Source organism: Staurois parvus, unplaced genomic scaffold (assembly GCF_062004578.1).
Source record: "Staurois parvus isolate SC_StPar_1 unplaced genomic scaffold, SC_StPar_1.0 ptg003715l, whole genome shotgun sequence".
Lineage (NCBI taxonomy): Eukaryota > Metazoa > Chordata > Amphibia > Anura > Ranidae > Staurois > Staurois parvus.
In genome coordinates, this window is record NW_028321511.1 from 31,511 (window position 1) to 51,323 (window position 19,813).

The window sequence follows — 19,813 nt, forward strand, 5'->3', positions numbered from 1 at the left end:
GTGCAGAGCTTGCTCAGGAATGGCAGCAGGCAGGTGTGATGCATCAGCACACACCGGGAGAAGAAGACGTTTGGAGGATGGTCTGGTATCAAGAAGGGCAGCAAAGAAGCCACTTCTGTGCAGGGAAAACATCCGGGACAGACTGATATTCTGCAAAAGGTCCAGGGATTGGACTGATGTGGATGGGGGGGTGGTGGGGGGTTGGGTAATTTTCTGTGATGAATCCCCTTTCCAATTGTTTGGGACATCCAGAAAAAAACAGAGAGGAAAAGGTGAGCGACACCATCAGTCCTGTGTCACCATCAGTCCTGTGTCACCATCAGTCCTGTGTCATGCCAACAGTGAAGCCTCCTGAGACCATTCATATGTGGGGTCACTTCTCACCCAAGGCAGTGAGCGCACTCACGATTCTCCCCGAGAACACCGCCATGAATGAATGGTCATCCGAGAGCAACTTCTCCCAACCATCCAAGGACCGTTTGGTGAGGAACATCGCCTTCTCCACCATGATTGAGCCCCTTTGCAGAAGGGAAAAGTCATAACTAAGTGTCTTAGGGAACAAAACATGGAGATTTTGTGTCCATGGCCAGGAAACTCCCCAGATCTTCATCCCATTGAGAACTTGTGGTCAATCCTCAAGAGGTGGGAGAACAAAAACCCCAACAAATTCTGACCAACTCCAAGCCTTGATGATGGAAGAATGGGCGGCCATCAGTCAGGATGTGGCCCAGAAGTCGATGGCCAGCATGCCAGGAGGAATGGCTGAGGTCGGGGACAAGACGGGTCAACACTGCAAATATGGACTCTGCACAATCTTCATGTCATTGTCAGTGAAAGCCTCGGACACGTATGGAATGTTCATCATTCTACTTCATATATACCTTCATGTATACCAGAGGAACATCTGACACACAGGCAGAAAACACGGAAGCAGCAGACTTTGTGACCGTTCATATTTGTCTCATTCTCCAGACTTCTGTCCAGGGCTGTACCCCCCTCTGCGGTCCCTGTATATGAGAACACAGAGTACCCCCCTCTGCGGTCCCTGTATATGAGAACACAGAGTACCCCCCTCTGCGGTCCCCGTATATGAGAACACAGTGTACCCCCCTCTGCGGTCCCCGTATATGAGAACACAGTGTACCCCCCTCTGCGGTCCCTGTATATGAGAACACAGTGTACCCCCCTCTGCGGTCCCTGTATATGAGAACACAGCGTACCCCCCTCTGCGGTCCCCGTATATGAGAACACAGTGTACCCCCCTCTGCGGTCCCCGTATATGAGAACACAGTGTACCCCCCTCTGCGGTCCCCGTATATGAGAACACAGAGTACCCCCCTCTGCGGTCCCCGTATATGAGAACACAGTGTACCCCCCTCTGCGGTCCCCGTATATGAGAACACAGAGTACCCCCCTCTGCGGTCCCCGTATATGAGAACACAGAGTACCCCCCTCTGCGGTCCCCGTATATGAGAACACAGTGTACCCCCCTCTGCGGTCCCCGTATATGAGAACACAGTGTACCCCCCTCTGTGGTCCCTGTATATGAGAACACAGTGTACCCCCCTCTGTGGTCCCTGTATATGAGAACAGTGTACCCCCCTCTGCGGTCCCTGTATATGAGAACACAGTGTACCCCCCTCTGTGGTCCCTGTATATGAGAACACAGTGTACCCCCCTCTGCGGTCCCCGTATATGAGAACACAGTGTACCCCCCTCTGTGGTCCCTGTATATGAGAACACAGTGTACCCCCCTCTGCGGTCCCCGTATATGAGAACACAGTGTACCCCCCTCTGCGGTCCCCGTATATGAGAACACAGTGTACCCCCCTCTGCGGTCCCTGTATATGAGAACACAGTGTACCCCCCTCTGTGGTCCCTGTATATGAGAACAGTGTACCCCCCTCTGCGGTCCCTGTATATGAGAACACAGTGTACCCCCCTCTGTGGTCCCTGTATATGAGAACACAGTGTACCCCCCTCTGCGGTCCCCGTATATGAGAACACAGTGTACCCCCCTCTGTGGTCCCTGTATATGAGAACACAGTGTACCCCCCTCTGCGGTCCCCGTATATGAGAACACAGTGTACCCCCCTCTGCGGTCCCCGTATATGAGAACACAGTGTACCCCCCTCTGCGGTCCCCGTATATGAGAACACAGTGTACCCCCCTCTGCGGTCCCCGTATATGAGAACACAGTGTACCCCCCTCTGCGGTCCCTGTATATGAGAACACAGTGTACCCCCCTCTGTGGTCCCTGTATATGAGAACACAGTGTACCCCCCTCTGCGGTCCCCGTATATGAGAACACAGTGTACCCCCCTCTGCGGTCCCCGTATATGAGAACACAGTGTACCCCCCTCTGTGGTCCCTGTATATGAGAACACAGTGTACCCCCCTTGTCATGGAAATTTTGTATTGTTGGTCGAACTTTAAATGTGTCATGTATTCGTGTTATTCATATGTCTCTCGTGTGGCTTAATTAAAGCTCTGAAGGCTGCAATTGGGCCATGCGCATGTACAATGTATGTATTACAGTACTCGGCTTGGTAATGGATGAGATGGCAGATCTGCGCTTATAGACCGGCGTGTATACCACCACGGCATTCCATGCGAATGCCGCTGTCAGTAGACCGTGGGCCTGTATCCACATATCAGCAGCATGGTACCACGTGGGCTTCATAACGCAATGCGCAAGCGGTGTGAACTCCACGTGTAGGCTTATGCATATCTTACAACCCATTACCAACTTGAAACTGTATCTGGGATGGATGTGTTTTAATAAAGATCGTATCGGGCCCATCCAGGTACAGACTGATATTTTTAGAGAGTGCTTGTACAGAGAATGTACATACCAATAGAAGATAGTAGGACAGGAAATATGACCTCAGATGGCTCATAGGGGGGAAGGGGAGGAAGTCTGCTGACCTCAGAAGGTTCATGGGGGAGGACCAGTGATAGATAATAGCAAAGGCTATGCTCCAATTGGAATGTACATCCTCTGTATAAGCAATCCCCATTGTATTGTTCGGTGGGAGGGATTGACTTTATTCATGTGGGGGGCATGTGTGTATTCTTAATAAAACAGAGAGCTGAGCCTAAAATCAGCCCTTATGTGAGTTGCAACCAGCCTTAGAGTGTCGTGTGATCATTCCAGGGTAACGGAGCTCCATCACCCACAAATTCAACAGAACCAAAGTATTTGGATGGGCAGGAATCGTGTAGTTTGGCTGCAGTCGTGGTAAGCGAGATTCGCACAGCTTTATGGGGGATTTCTGCGCATCCAACTGCGAGTACTCACGGTAAGGAGAAATTCGTTAAAGCGAATTTCCAAGACAGTTTGGCGAGCCTGGTGGATACTAACGCGTATTCTTGCGTAGCTAACCTAGAACGAGGGGGGAATGGCCATCATGAACTAGCAAAAAGTATGCCGGCACATTTCAGGTCTCTCTGCCATTAAGAGGATCGCTTTTTGCGTGTTCGTGTGGCTGATTTCGCTCTCTGTTAGCTAACAAGAAATACCGCTTAACAAGGACCTCGTTTTTTGTCCTAAACTCTTGATTTGTGGGTGAAAAGACGAGGGTTTGTCTCTGCTGAGAGCAGCAGGGGGGGTGGGTTTTGGTTGGCTGGATTTGGTCAAGTTTAAAAATCTTCCAACCAAAAATTAAACGGGTATATGTTTTAGTGGGTAAAAGTTGTTGCATAGTGTTAGGTAAGTATTTGTGGGCTGTAGGTACTGTGGTGATTGCTTTACCCCCCTCCACGTGAGGTAATTATTACAGTGCTGAAAGGCTTAGGTTAATTGTTAACTGTTGTAAGATCTCTGTGTGTATGTGGTCTGTACAATGTTTTGTGGTACTACTGCTCCCAGCAAGCATGCAGCAGGGGGTCCTTTTTGTTACATGTGCATGTTAGTGTGATATGTTGGTGTTTTATATCTGTTCTGTGATTGTGCCCAAATTGTGTTGTATGTGTGCTTCATATTGTTGTGTAATTGTCCAGTGTATGTTCTGTCCAAACGTCTGTTTTATGTAAGAGGCAATTTTGAGGCTAGAGGCTGCCGTGTGCTTCCCTGTGGGGGGCCATTCTAGCGTTACCATGTGCTTCCCTGTGGGGGGTCATTCTAGTATCTGCCATGTGCTCCTCTGTGGGGGGTCATTTTCTTGACTAAACCACATGGACTCCTTTTGTTTGGTGGCCATTTTGTTGGCTACCATATGTGCAGTAATCTCTATGCAATGTGCATGAAGTTTCCTATATGCATTTGACCCATATTGTGTTTTTAATCCAAATTTTTTACAGTTTCATTTGTTTGCTTTTAGCTTTAAATTTGCGTATTGCCAGCCAATTTAAAGTGTATTAAGCGAGTTTTCCCTTCACGTGTTCCACATTTAATGAGCGCGGTGAAGTCTGGGTTTTTGCACATAGATTTCTTGTATAGTGATTATGTTTTTCTTGTGTTTTTCCTGTTAAAAGTAGTTCCTTATTGTAAAGCGGGTTTGTTTTAAGCTGCTGTGTCGCGTGTTTCACGTCCAGCAGACTTTTTGTGTAAACGGTTCTAGGTGGTTGCAGTAAAGATTGCGTGTATAACGTGGATCGTTTAGCGGTGCTGATAGGAGTGATTTTTGAGTCAGCAACAAGGTTACTTTTGGCGCAGTTTTTCGGTTTACCTCGGTGTAATTGTTTTACTGTGAAACGTCCCGTGTTTTTCATAAGGATCCACTTTGTCCTTTTTAACAGTTTTTCAGGTTGAAAAAGGGTTTTTCTGTGTGTATTAGGAAAGTTTTTTTTCTTTTTACACAAATTTCCTAAAGGTCAGTTAGCAGGTTTCTGCCCAACCAGTGACCCCTAAGTAACATCCAAGAACCCCTCTTTTTGTTTTGACTTGTGTTAGCTACTGTGTGCAGGGAGAGAAAAGCCACTTTCATCATTGTGCGGTGTGGCCTGCCAAACACAGTGGGTGATGAGAACCACATAAATTACGCTGTGTGAGTGGGCGGTCCAGGGAAATCCTGGTCACCACAAACACTTCGGGTGGTCAGGATCACACAAATTGCGCTGTGGGAGTGGGAGGTGTGCTCTCAGTCTGACCGCCACTTGATGCGCTTCGGGTGATCGATAAGTATCACATAAATTACGCTGTGCTGGGAAAGTGGTGGAATCAGGCCTCTCGGTAGGATCCCACCGAGTGCTCCAGGGGGTAAACAGGTACCCGGACGCGGGATATATACCAGTGACTAGTCACGATGGGCAGTAGTCAGTCCATGAAGAGAGAGGGGGAACCAGCCCTCTTCAGGGTAAGGACAGCTGCACAACTGATGAAGGTGAGTTTGGGGGGGAAGTCTACAGAACCCCTCAAAAGGTGGAATAAATGGTCGAAGGGTACCAGATGGGAAATTCCCCGGGAAGGTACATTTGACGCATGGAGGTGGGAAAAATTCATCTCTGAATTTGAACCACGGATGCAGGCGTCAGAACTAGAGATCGCACAGCTATGGCTTCACAGGTCAATCCGATTAGGGAAGCAAGGCATACATAAACTGGTGTCTGTCCGGAAGAACCAGGTGATGTATACCTGGCCTCCAGAGGGAATAAAACAGGAGGATCCAGTGTCAGAGGTGGAGGAAGCTCTTTCAGGGCTGACTCTACTAAGGCAGGCAGGATCAGGGTCTACTGGGGTCCCCCAACAACCAACAGTGGCTGAGATAAGTATAACTGCACCTGTCTCTTCTGTTAGTGACGTCACTCTTGACATACCTTCTGTGTCTTCTGTCTCTAGGCCTCAGCCTCTGCCTCTACCTCTCCCTTCTCCCTGCTTCACCCCAGCTCCTTCTGTTTCCAACTATGAAGCCTACTCAACAACCGATTTGCAGACTATCTGTGAATCAAGGGGAATAGACACCCAGTTAAAAAACAGGGCGGATTGCATCAAAGCGCTACGAACCACTGATCAGACCCCTGCCCCCCAGCTATACCCTGATCTGAGGGACCTCAAACCTGAAGGTGCAGTAAGCGAGGTGGTTAATCTAAGCCCACCGATGATGCTGGGTCAGCCCTTGCACTCTTCCCGGACCGAGGCCTATCCAGTCAGGGTGCAGCAATTTGAAGGTCCTCCCAATGCACGGGGGGAACGGACTTTAGGGGAACGGGTAGTTTGGCATGTCCCCTTCACCCCGGCAGAGATCCGCACTATTCTGGCTGAGCTCCCGGACTATCGAGTCAATCCGAGAGGATTTGCTCGAATGTTTGGACAAAACCAGTTCAGCTATGGTATGAGCGGGTCAGATTGTGCACAGATCCTACGGGCAAAGGTGGGCATGGAAGTGGCCAGTACAGTGATTGCAGGGTGCTCTATAACCACGCATGAGGAGATGACTTCAGGGGGCAAAGAGTTCTGTACACAGCTAAAGGCAAAGCTTCCAGAAATGTATGGTGCTACCTCTACTACGGACATGATGAAGCTCACCCAGGGTCCTAATGAGGAAAGCGCCTGCTTCTGGCGCCGTCTCAAGCAGACGGCACTGGATGCGGATCTGGAAGTTGGACCTGATGCTCCAACTGAAGGGGTAAAGGTGACCGCGACGCACATTCTGTTGCGGGCCAAATTTTTGGAAGGCATCAATATTAAAATTCGGGAAAGGCTGGTTCTGGCCCGACCCGAATATAATGAGATGTCTATCCCTGCTATCCTTTCCACTCTTGCGGCAATAGAGAGGGAAATGGATAGAAGAAAACAAGACAAGGCCAAAGTTCTTATGTCCCAGACCCCACACGAAAAACCAAGGGATCTGGGTCACAGGAAGGATAGGCCCCCACCCAGGTGCTTCCAGTGCCACCAAACGGGGCACATGAGGAGGAGCTGTCCCCAATTACCTAAAGGTCGGTGGCAGTTCATTCCTGATGAGTCCCCCGCCCCTATGACCACCATGGTAAGTAACTCCTATGAATCCTCATAGGAAGTTGGCAAATCGGTGTCGGCCCAGATCCATCTTTTTCTCGAGGAATTAAAATATCCCCTCCCTTGCCTCATCGACACCGGTGCAGCCAGAACGGTCCTGCGAAAACAGGACATCCAAGGCAAGGTACCCCTCTCAGGGGAAAACCCTCCTAACCCCTACTAACCTCACTATCAAACGATGCACTATTCTTAACCCAGCTTCTCTTCTTCCTGTGTCGGAAGATGAGAAGGGGGGGAGGACAACAATGACAGTGCTGAATTTTGCAACACGACTAACAATACTAACACCTCTTCTGCTAACATGTCTTCTTTGTCCACTACTAATCTCTCTTCCAAAGGACACGACTGCATTTCTTTGGTGGAACTGGAGTCAGCGGCGACACACCCCATATCACCCCGAGAGTAGCGGTAAGGTTGAACGTCTTCCGATACCCAAAAACCTTGGCCTGAGTGTCTCCCCATTGCCCCCTATTCCATCCGGAATGCCCCTCGGCAACCACATGGGCTGTCACCCTACGAGGTGTTGTTTGGGGGACTTCCCAAAACAGGGTTGTACTTTCCTCAACAGTTGTCGTCTTTGCATTCACAGCTTACAGGTTATGTGCAATCTCTGCAACGGGAGCTGCAGAAGATACACCATCGGGTTCGCGAATCGCTCCCCGATCCAAATACAATAACAGGTGTTCTTTCTATTGAGCCAGGTGATTGGGTCGTCCTAAAGAAACATCAAAGAACCGGACTCGAGCCACGGTTCACCGGACCATACCAAGTCCAGCTGACGACACCTACCTCACTCAAACTCGAGGGACGAGACAACTGGGTGCACGCAAGCCACTGCAAGAAGCTTTTCAGCTACACCAGAGAATGAGGGGTGTCATTTTCCTTTTTCTTTTTGTTTGTATGTCATACATGTGTGTGAACGGAGGAAAAGACGGCAGATACCCCAACCTTTTATTTAAAATGCACCTGCGTTTAGCCAGAACCGCCAACAAAACCAACTGTTGGGTATGCTCTAAGCCCCCACCCAGTCATCACATGTCCGCAATGGCCGCTGTTCATGCCCTATATGACATCCGCGTCGGCATGAAAAAGCAAGGGACCCCTGGTCAGCCCCCACGTAGACATTTGTCGGTAGAACTTAATGACACATTTTTAGCAGGTAACATCAGTTTCAGCACCAATATTAGCTCTAGCTCCTGTAGGGCCCTCACCAGTCCATTATGGGTAACTGGGCAGCTAGGCAGCCCTCAGGTGTGCTTTAACATCAGCTTTGGCACAGGTAACAAGTTTGTTGGGACTACCACCTGCGAGGGAGGTATAACTGTCAATCTGACTAACCAGACTTCCTTTCTGAGTAACCACACTGACCGACCAGACCACGTGTATTGGAAGGACGGATGTGATGTGCAGACTGAGGGAGCAATCCCCCAGTCTGTGCAACTGTTGCTCAGTACCAGAGGCCGAACGAGGAACTCCTCCTGTTCTGCTCTGACAGGTCCATACTATTTTCTGTGTGGTTCGGCAGCCTATAGAACATTTCCCCAGAACGCGAAAGGTTCGTGTGCCCTCATAAAGCTAGTCCCCGCATCCTATGTAGTGATGGACCATGAAGAGTTGATGGTCCACAAGAAGGTAAGGATGGCAGGGAGAGTTCGCAGGGAGCTGTTCTCTGAGGGCGACCAGGCATGGGCTTGGTTCCCCTCATGGACAGGATGGGGAATAGAACTTATGAAGCGCCTGAACAATTTTTCTGTCATCGTGGATAGTATGTTTAACGAGACCGTAGAGGCTGTCAGAGAAATTGCCCAAGAACAACGGCAGATGGGAATTTTAGTGCTTCAGGAGAAGATGGCCCTTGATTATCTTTTAGCCGCCAAAGGGGGGTTCTGTGAGTTCATCGGAGAGGATTGTTGTACTTGGATAGAAGACACCGATGACAAGGTCCAGGCCCATATGGACAAAGTTAGTGAACTACAGGGAAAAGCTAGAGCTATAGCTAGTGAGGGTTGGAATCCGTTCAAGGGTTTGGGAGGATTGGGAGATTTCCTGTTCTCCATCGGATCTTGGTTGAAGGAAGTGGGAGTGTATATCCTGATGCTTCTCTTTTTCATCTGCCTTTTATATGCCGCGGTGAGATGTTCCTGTTGCCTCATCGACCGTGTAAACCAAGCTCGGGCAGACGACCACATCTCCATGCCCGCTCCTGGGATCCCACTCCAACCACTGATCGGAGGAAGACCTCACCAACCATCCACCTTCTCTACAGATTACGTCCTGGCTTCCCTCTAATTTATCTCTCTGAAGACCACATTCTCCAAGACCTTCAAGCAAGCTTCAAGCCTCATCATTGTTTGTGTCTGCGATTTGGAAAACTGTCTGGGTCGAGACCAGCCTTGTGTGGCCCCGTCTGCAGGGGCAATTTGAGAATCTATTGCTGGATCTCCCCAGACCACCGTGGGATCACAAGCTTTATTCATACCACAAGTCTGTTTGTGGTTTTTGCAAGAGCCTTCCTGTAGTGAAGGTTCCAACGCTCTTGAGGATCATCGCTTCAATCAAGCCTGTTTGCGTCGAGTCTGCGTCGGGTCTTGTTGTTTCAGGTACCCCGTGGAGCTTTATTCTCAGGGACAACTACAGGAACTCTTTGAAGTTTGAGACTACACCCATCAAGCTGAAGAAGATCAAGAAGGGACACGAGGAGAATATGATAAAACAGGAGGGAATGTCATGGAAATTTTGTATTGTTGGTCGAACTTTAAATGTGTCATGTATTCGTGTTATTCATATGTCTCTCGTGTGGCTTAATTAAAGCTCTGAAGGCTGCAATTGGGCCATGCGCATGTACAATGTATGTATTACAGTACTCGGCTTGGTAATGGATGAGATGGCAGATCTGCGCTTATAGACCGGCGTGTATACCACCACGGCATTCCATGCGAATGCCGCTGTCAGTAGACCGTGGGCCTGTATCCACATATCAGCAGCATGGTACCACGTGGGCTTCATAACGCAATGCGCAAGCGGTGTGAACTCCACGTGTAGGCTTATGCATATCTTACAACCCATTACCAACTTGAAACTGTATCTGGGATGGATGTGTTTTAATAAAGATCGTATCGGGCCCATCCAGGTACAGACTGATATTTTTAGAGAGTGCTTGTACAGAGAATGTACATACCAATAGAAGATAGTAGGACAGGAAATATGACCTCAGATGGCTCATAGGGGGGAAGGGGAGGAAGTCTGCTGACCTCAGAAGGTTCATGGGGGAGGACCAGTGATAGATAATAGCAAAGGCTATGCTCCAATTGGAATGTACATCCTCTGTATAAGCAATCCCCATTGTATTGTTCGGTGGGAGGGATTGACTTTATTCATGTGGGGGGCATGTGTGTATTCTTAATAAAACAGAGAGCTGAGCCTAAAATCAGCCCTTATGTGAGTTGCAACCAGCCTTAGAGTGTCGTGTGATCATTCCAGGGTAACGGAGCTCCATCACCCACAAATTCAACAGAACCAAAGTATTTGGATGGGCAGGAATCGTGTAGTTTAGCTGCAGTCGTGGTAAGCGAGATTCGCACAGCTTTATGGGGGATTTCTGCGCATCCAACTGCGAGTACTCACGGTAAGGAGAAATTCGTTAAAGCGAATTTCCAAGACACCCTCTGCGGTCCCTGTACACGGGATGGTATGTGGCTCCGCTCACACACTGGATGGACACCTCCTGATGTTCTACACACTGGGAAATGCCCCTCGGGGGTGGAATTATCTCAATAGTGGTTTTTTTTTTTCTTTTAATCCAAGCCCCGCCCTCTTCCTGAAGCCCTCACCCACAGAACATGATCCAGTGTATCACATGATCATAGTGTGACCCCAGGTCTGCTCTCTGATTGGATCACAGGTCGGAGGGGATGTCTCGGAAGTCTCACCAGTAATTTCCGTTTGCCGTTCTTCATGACAATCTCAAAGGTGAAATCTCCATCTGCATCACTCAGATGTCTCACCGACTGCACCTATGGGGGTAAGAGGAGACATTCACCAGCAGGGGGCGTAGTAGGATATACAGGGGGCAGGAGATGGCTCCTCAATAACATGTGAGTTATTCACCATACATGCTGCTTACTTACAGAGAACATGTAGTACTGACCACGCAGAGAAGTCTAGAACAGAAAGACAAAGACGGGGTCAGGAAAAGCATTTCTGATGAGACCCCCAGTGACAGGTCAGCCATCCCCCCATACATTATAGACACACCCACTTCATAAATCACCGTACTGGGTATAATGAATGCACTCTACTTACCCCCGACCCCTGCGCTCTGTTCATTACTAACCCCCGACCCCTGCGCTCTGTTCATTACTAACCCCCGACCCCTGCGCTCTGTTCATTACTAACCCCCGACCCCTGCGCTCTGTTCATTACTAACCCCCGACCCCTGCGCTCTGTTCATTACTAACCCCCGACCCCTGCGCTCTGTTCATTACTTACCCCCGACCCCTGCGCTCTGTTCATTACTAACCCCCGACCCCTGCGCTCTGTTCATTACTAACCCCCGACCCCTGCGCTCTGTTCATTACTTACCCCCGACCCCTGCGCTCTGTTCATTACTTACCGCCGACCCCTGCGCTCTGTTCATTACTTACCGCCGACCCCTGCGCTCTGTTCATTACTAACCCCCGACCCCTGCGCTCTGTTCATTACTAACCCCCGACCCCTGCGCTCTGTTCATTACTAACCCCCGACCCCTGCGCTCTGTTCATTACTAACCCCCGACCCCTGCGCTCTGTTCATTACTAACCCCCGACCCCTGCGCTCTGTTCATTACTTACCGCCGACCCCTGCGCTCTGTTCATTACTTACCGCCGACCCCTGCGCTCTGTTCATTACTAACCCCCGACCCCTGCGCTCTGTTCATTACTAACCCCCGACCCCTGCGCTCTGTTCATTACTAACCCCCGACCCCTGCGCTCTGTTCATTACTAACCCCCGACCCCTGCGCTCTGTTCATTACTTACCGCCGACCCCTGCGCTCTGTTCATTACTTACCGCCGACCCCTGCGCTCTGTTCATTACTAACCCCCGACCCCTGCGCTCTGTTCATTACTAACCCCCGACCCCTGCGCTCTGTTCATTACTTACCGCCGACCCCTGCGCTCTGTTCATTACTTACCGCCGACCCCTGCGCTCTGTTCATTACTTACCCCCGACCCCTGCGCTCTGTTCATTATTTACTCCCGACCCCTGCGCTCTGTTCATTATTTACTCCCGACCCCTGCGCTCTGTTCATTACTAACCCCCGACCCCTGCGCTCTGTTCATTATTTACTCCCGACCCCTGCGCTCTATTCATTACTTACTCCCGACCCCTGCGCTCTGTTCACTACTTACCCCTGCACTCTGTTCATTGCTTACCCCGGCCCATGTGCTCTGTTCATTACTTACCCTGGCTCCTGCACTCTCTTCATTACTTACCCCTGACCCCTGCACTCTGTCCCTTACCCCCGACCCCCGCACTCTGTCCCTTACCCCCGACCTCCGCACTCTGTCCCTTACCCCCGACCCCCGCACTCTGTCCCTTACCCCCGCACTCTGTCCCTTACCCCCGACCCCCGCACTCTGTCCCTTACCCCCGACCCTCGCACTCTGTCCCTTACCCCCGACCTCCGCACTCTGTCCCTTACCCCCGACCCCCGCACTCTGTCCCTTACCCCCGCACTCTGTCCCTTACCCCCGAACTCTGTCCCTTACCCCCGCCCCCCGCACTCTGTCCCTTACCCCCGACCCCCGCACTCTGTCCCTTACCCCCGACCCTCGCACTCTGTCCCTTACCCCCGACCCCCGCACTCTGTCCCTTACACCCGACCCCTGCACTCTGTCCCTTGACCCCTGCACTTTGTCCCTTACTCCTGGCCCCTGCACTCTGTCCCTTACACCCGATCCCTGCACTCTGTCCCTTACTCCTGGCCCCTGCACTCTGTCCCTTACTCCTGGCCCCTGCACTCTGTCCCTTACTCCTGGCCCCTGCACTCTGTCCCTTACTCCTGGCCCCTGCACTCTGTCCCTTTCTCCTGGCCCCTGCACTCTGTCCCTTACTCCTGGCCCCTGCACTCTGTCCCTTACCCCTGGCCCCTGCACTCTGTCCCTTACCCCTGGCCCCTGCACTCTGTCCCTTACCCCTGCACTCTGTCCCTTACCCCTGCACTCTGTCCCTTACCCCTGGCCCCTGCACTCTGTCCCTTACTCCTGGCCCCTGCACTCTGTCCCTTACTCCTGGCCCCTGCACTCTGTCCCTTACCCCTGCACTCTGTCCCTTACCCCTGCACTCTGTCCCTTACCCCTGGCCCCTGCACTCTGTCCCTTACCCCTGGCCCCTGCACCCTGTCCCTTACCCCTGGCCCCTGCACTCTGTCCCTTACCCCTGGCCCCTGCACTCTGTCCCTTACCCCTGGCCCCTGCACTCTGTCCCTTACCCCTGGCCCCTGCACTCTGTCCCTTACCCCTGGCCCCTGCACTCTGTCCCTTACCCCTGCACTCTGTCCCTTACCCCTGGCCCCTGCACTCTGTCCCTTACCCCTGGCCCCTGCACTCTGTCCCTTACCCCTGGCCCCTGCACTCTGTCCCTTACCCCTGGCCCCTGCGCTATCAGATAACATGGAGGAAGGTTGTGGCCGTAGTGCTGTCCTCTCACCTCCTGCTGGTCCCTGTTGGTGTAGAAGTACAGCGTTGTGTTCTGAAGTCTGAACCAATATTTCGACCAATTAAATTTCTGAAAAGAGAAAATTGGCCGATAAAATAGCGGGGGAGGGGCGGGGTTATACATTTCCTCCACTACGGCTTCATCCGTTACCTAGGAGACTGCGAGTGTCAGTGAGAGATCGGGGATTTCACAGATATGATCTGCCACCTAGTGCTATGGTACAGTACATGGAATATACAACACGGGCAGTACACGCAACATAACATGGGACAGTACATGGAATATACAACACGGGCAGTACACGCAACATAACATGGGACAGTACATGGAATATACAACACGGGCAGTACACGCAACATAACATGGGACAGTACATGGAATATACAACACGGGCAGTACACGCAACATAACATGGGACAGTACATGGAATATACAACACGGGCAGTACACGCAACATAACATGGGACAGTACATGGAATATACAACACGGGCAGTACACGCAACATAACATGAGACAGTACATGGAATATACAACACGGGCAGTACACGCAACATAACATGGGACAGTACATGGAATATACAACACGGGCAGTACACACAACATAACATGGGACAGTGCACACAACCTATAACATGGGACGGTACATGCAACCTATAACATGGGACGGTACATGCAACCTATAACATGGGACAATACACACAACATAACATGGGACAGTACACACAACATAACATGGAAAAGTACATGCAACATAGCATGGGACAGTACACACAACCTATAACATGGGACAGTACACACAACCTATAACATGGGACAGTACACACAACCTATAACATGGGACAGTACACACAACCTATAACATGGGACAGTACACACAACCTATAACATGGGACAGTACACACAACAAACAACATGGGAGGGTACACACAACATGGGGCAGTACATACAACATGGGACATTACATGCAACATACCATGGGACAGTACAAGCAATGTACAACATGGGACAGTACACACAACAGACAACATGTGGCAGTATACACAACATGGGACAGTACACACAACATGGAACAGCACACACTACATAAAACATGGGACAGTACACACATGGGACAACACATGTAACATACAACATGGCACAGGACATGCAACATACAACATGTGGCAGTACATGGGAAATACAACATGGGACAGCTCTACACAGGACTCTACCTATGATACAACCCATACACTATACAATCTCTGTATGTGAGGACACACCCAAACGTCTTCATGTGTCTGTCACTGCACAGCCCCTCCCACTGCATAGAGGGCGCTATATCCATTCTACAATCAGATTGTATAGTGTATGGTCACCCCAACAATCTCCTCCCCCTCCTGACAGACCCATACTGATACACTCTATATTGCCCCAGTATTGGTCGGCCAGCCTTTCCACGCACATGACCTTTAATGCCCCCCCAGTCTTAGTCCGTAGGGTCCAATATTGAGTTGGCCCCGCCCTTCCCACACACATGACTCTTAATGGCCCCTCCCAGTCTTAGTCCGTAGGGTTCAATGTTGAGTTGGCCCCGCCCTTTCTACACACATGAACTTTAATGGCCCCCCAGTCTTAGTCCGTAGGGTTCAATATTGAGTTGGCCCCGCCCTTTCCACTCACATGACCTTTAATGCCCCCCCAGTCTTAGTTCGTAGGGTTCAATATTGAGTTGGCCCCGCCCTTTCCACTCACATGACCTTTAATGCCCCCCCAGTCTTAGTTCGTAGGGTTCAATATTGGGTTGGCCCCGCCCTTTCCACGCACATGACCTTTAATGGCCCCCCAGTCTTAGTCCGTAGGGTCCAATATTGAGTTGGCCCCGCCCTTTCCACACACATGAACTTTAATGGCCTCCCCAGTCTTAGTCCATAGGGTCCAATATTGAGTTGGCCCCGCCCTTTCCACACACATGACCTTTAATGGCCCACAGTCTTAGTCCGTAGGGTTCAATATTGAATTGGCCCCGCCCTTCTCACACACATGACCTTTAATGGCCCCCAGTCTTAGTCCGTAGGGTTCAATATTGAGTTGGCCCCGCCCTTTCCACACACATGACCTTTAATGGCCCCCCAGTCTTAGCCCGTTTGGTTCAATATTGAGTTGGCCCCGCCCTTTCCACACACATGATCTTTATTGGCCTTCAGTCTTAGTCCGTAGGGTTCAATATTGAGTTGGCCCCGCCCTTCTCACACACGACCTTTAATGGCCCCCCAGTCTTAGTCCGTAGGGTTCAATATTGAGTTGGCCCCGCCCTTCTCACACACGACCTTTAATGGCCCCCCAGTCTTAGTCCGTAGGGTTCAATATTGAGTTGGCCCCGCCCTTTGCCTCTTCTGGGAAGGCCGTCCACAAGGTTTAGGAGGGTGTCTATGGGAAGGTTGGACCATTCTTCCAGAAGCACATTTGTCAGGTCAGGCACTGATGTCGGGGGAGGGGCACTGATGTCGGGGGAGGAGGCCTGGCTCGCAGTCTCCGCTCTAATTCATCCCAAAGGTGTTCTATGGGGTTGAGGTCAGGACTCTGTGCAGGACAGTCAAGTTCCTCCACCCCAAACTGGCTCCTCCATGTCTTTATGGACCTTGCTTTGTGCACTGGTGGGCAGTCATGTTGGGACAGGAAGGGGCCATCCCCAAACTCCTCCCACAAAGTTGGGAGCATGAAATTGTCCAAAATGTCACCTTAAGAGTTCCCTTCACTGGAACTAGGGGGCCAAGCCCACCCTCTGAGAAACACCCCCACACCAGAATCCCCCTCCACCAAACTTTACACTTGGCACAATGTAGTCAGGCAAGTCCCTTTCTCCTGGCCACCACCAAACCCAGACACGTCCATCGGATTGCCAGACAGAGAAGCGTGATTGGTCACTCCAGAGAACATGCCTCCCGTGCTCTAGAGTCCAGTGGCGGCGTGCTTTACACCACGGCATCCGACGCTTTGCATTGCACTTGGGGATGGAAGGCTTGGATGCAGCTTCTCGGCCATGGAAACCCATTCCATGAAGCTCTCTACGCACTGTTGTTGGGCTCATCTGAAGGCCACACCAAGTTTGGAGGTCTTTAGCTATTGACTCTGCAGACAGTTGGCGACTTCTGCGCACTGTGCGCTTCAGCATGCGCTGACCCCGCCCTGTCATGTGACGTGGCCTACCACTTGGTGGCTGAGTGGCTGTTCCCAGTTGCTTCCACTTTGTTATAATCCCACTAACAGTTGGTGGAATATTTAGTAGCCAGGAAATGTCCCGGATGGACTTATTGCCCAGGTGGCCACCTATCACGGGACCACGCTTGGAGTCACTGAGCTCCTGAGAGCGACCCATTCTTTCACCAATGTTTGTAGAAGCAGTCTGCATGCCTAGGGGCGTGATTGTATACACTTGTGTCCATGGAGGGGATTGGAACACCTGAATCACATGATATGGAGGGGATTGGAGCACCTGAATCACATGATATGGAGGGGATTGGAACACCTGAATCACATGATATGGAGGGGATTGGAACACCTGAATCACATGATATGGAGGGGATTGGAACACCCGAATCACATGGTTGGAGGGGATTGGAACACCCGAATCACATGACTGGGAGGGGATTGGAACAGCCGAATCATGTGATCGGGAGGGGATTGGAACAGCCGAATCACGTGATCGGGAGGGGATTGGAACAGCCGAATCACGTGATCGGGAGGGGATTGGAACACCCGAATCACGTGATCGGGAGGGGATTGGAACACCCGAATCACGTGATCGAGAGGGGATTGGAGCACCCGAATCACATGATCGGGAGGGGATTGGAGCACCCGAATCACATGATCGGGAGGGGATTGGAGCACCCGAATCACATGATATGGAGGGGATTGGAGCACCCGAATCACATGATATGGAGGGGATTGGAGCACCCGAATCACATGATATGGAGGGGATTGGAGCACCCGAATCACATGATATGGAGGGGATTGGAGCACCCGAATCACATGATATGGAGGGGATTGGAGCACCCGAATCACATGATATGGAGGGGATTGGAGCACCCGAATCACATGATTGGGAGGGCGGGGACATTACTTGGGGCAGTATAGTGCATTCTGCAGAATATTCCATCACTGACCTGTCTAGTTATCTGCAGAACATCGCTCCCTCCCATCCCCCTCCTGACAGATCCATATGGATATATTCTGCAGATTATCCCATCACTGACCCCTCTAGAGATCTGCAGACTATCGCTCCATCCTGTAGGATGGGGTCTTACCATGGTGTCCTTCCTCTTGCGGAGGTAGCCCTGGAAGGACAGGTTCCCCTGGACGGGGGTCAGGGTGTCGGAGGAGGACGACTCTGCTGGGGGATCCTGTGAAGCCATCATTAGAAAACTCTCTGAACTTCCTTGTGAATTTGAACTTCCCCATCTCACCGTTCACATTCCTAACACACCTGACACCTGCAGCCCCGCCCATTATTAACCTCTTGATACCTCCACCTGCAGCCCCGCCCATTATTAACCTCTTGATACCTCCACCTGCAGCCCCGCCCATTATTAACCTCTTGATACCTCCACCTGTAGCCCTGCCAATTGGGACTGTGTGTATAGTGGAGTCACATGGCGGTCCTTCACCCGGAACCTCGGAGCGTTGTCATGGCAGTGTGTTGTCTCCTAAATCTTTCCGTTAATGAATGTGAGAGAAATGAAAGACAAACAGCCAACCTTTATACCCGCAGAGAGTGTAGACCGCCGAGATCAGACCGCCGAGAAGAGCGCCGAGATCAGACCGCCGAGAAGAGCGCCGAGATCAGACCGCCGAGAACAGACCGCCAAGAAGAGCGCCGAGAACAGACCGCCAAGAAGAGCGCCGAGATCAGACCGCCGAGAAGAGCACCGAGATCAGAGCGCCGAGATCAGAGCGCCGAGAACAGAGCGCCGAGAACAGAGCGCCGAGAACGGAGCGCCGAGAACGGACCGCCAAGAAGAGCGCCGAGATCAGAGCGCCGAGAAGAGCACCGAGATCAGACCGCCGAGAACAGACCGCCGAGAAGAGCGCCGAGATCAGACCGCCGAGAAGAGCGCCGAGATCAGAGCGCCGAGAACAGACCGCCGAGAAGAGCGCTGAGATCAGAGCGCCGAGAACAGACCGCCAAGAAGAGCGCCGAGATCAGACCGCCGAGATCAGAGCGCCAAGAAGAGAGCCGAGATCAGTCCGCCAAGAAGAGCGCCGAGATCAGTCCGCCAAGAAGAGCGCCGAGATCAGACCGCCAAGAAGAGCGCCGAGATCAGACCGCCAAGAAGAGCGCCGAGATCAGACCGCCAAGAGGAGCGCACCGAGAACAGAGCGCCGGGATCAGAGTACCGAGGCCAGAGCACCGGGATCAGACCACCGAGAACAGAGCACCGGGATCAGACCACCGAGAACAGCGCACCGGGATCAGACCACCGAGAACAGCGCACCGGGATCAGACCGCCGAGAACAGAGCGCCGAGAACAGAGCGCTGGAATCAGACCGCCGAGAACAGAGCGCTGGAATCAGACCGCCGAGATCAGACCTCCAAGAACAGAGCGCCGAGATCAGACCTCCAAGAACAGAGCTCCGGGATCAGACCGCTGAGAACAGAGCTCCGGGATCAGACCGCCGAGATAAGACCGCCGGGATCAGACTTCCAAAAACAGAGCACCGGGATCAGACCGCCTAGATCAGACCTCCGAGAACAGAGCTCCGGGATCAGACCGCCGAGAACAGAGCTCCAGGATCAGACCGCCGAGATAAGACCGCCGGGATCAGACCTCCGAGAACAGAGCGCCGGGAACAGACTGCTGGGATCAGAGTATCCAGGCCACAGCACCGGGATCAGACCACCGAGAACAGCGCACCGAGGCCAGAGCACCGGGATCAGACCACCGAGAACAGCGCAACGGGATCAGACCACCGAGAACAGAGCGCCGGGATCAGACCACCGAGAACAGAGCGCCGGGATCAGACCACCGAGAACAGAGCGCCGGGATCAGACCGCCGAGAACAGAGCGCCGGGATCAGAGTGCCGAGAACAGCGCGCCGAGAACAGCGCGCCGGGATCAGACCGCCGAGAACAGCGCGCCGGGATCAGACCGCCGAGAACAGCGCGCCGGGATCAGACCGCC

At 51.9% G+C, this 19,813-nt stretch overlaps 1 protein-coding gene across 1 annotated transcript in view; it reads right to left on the bottom strand.

Annotated features, from left to right (window-relative positions):
• Nucleotides 1-18,046, bottom strand: part of LOC149427494 (uncharacterized) — a 30,084-nt gene extending 12,038 nt beyond the window's left edge. Inside the window, exons 1-4 of the mRNA XM_089667969.1 lie at nt 17,939-18,046; nt 13,646-13,723; nt 11,086-11,118; nt 10,888-10,971 (exon numbers count right to left, since the gene is read on the bottom strand). Coding sequence (XP_089524095.1) covers nt 10,888-10,971; nt 11,086-11,118; nt 13,646-13,723; nt 17,939-18,046 — 303 coding nt within the window. The remainder of the gene's footprint in view (nt 1-10,887; nt 10,972-11,085; nt 11,119-13,645; nt 13,724-17,938) is intronic.
• Between the last annotated feature and the right edge of the window lie 1,767 nt (nt 18,047-19,813).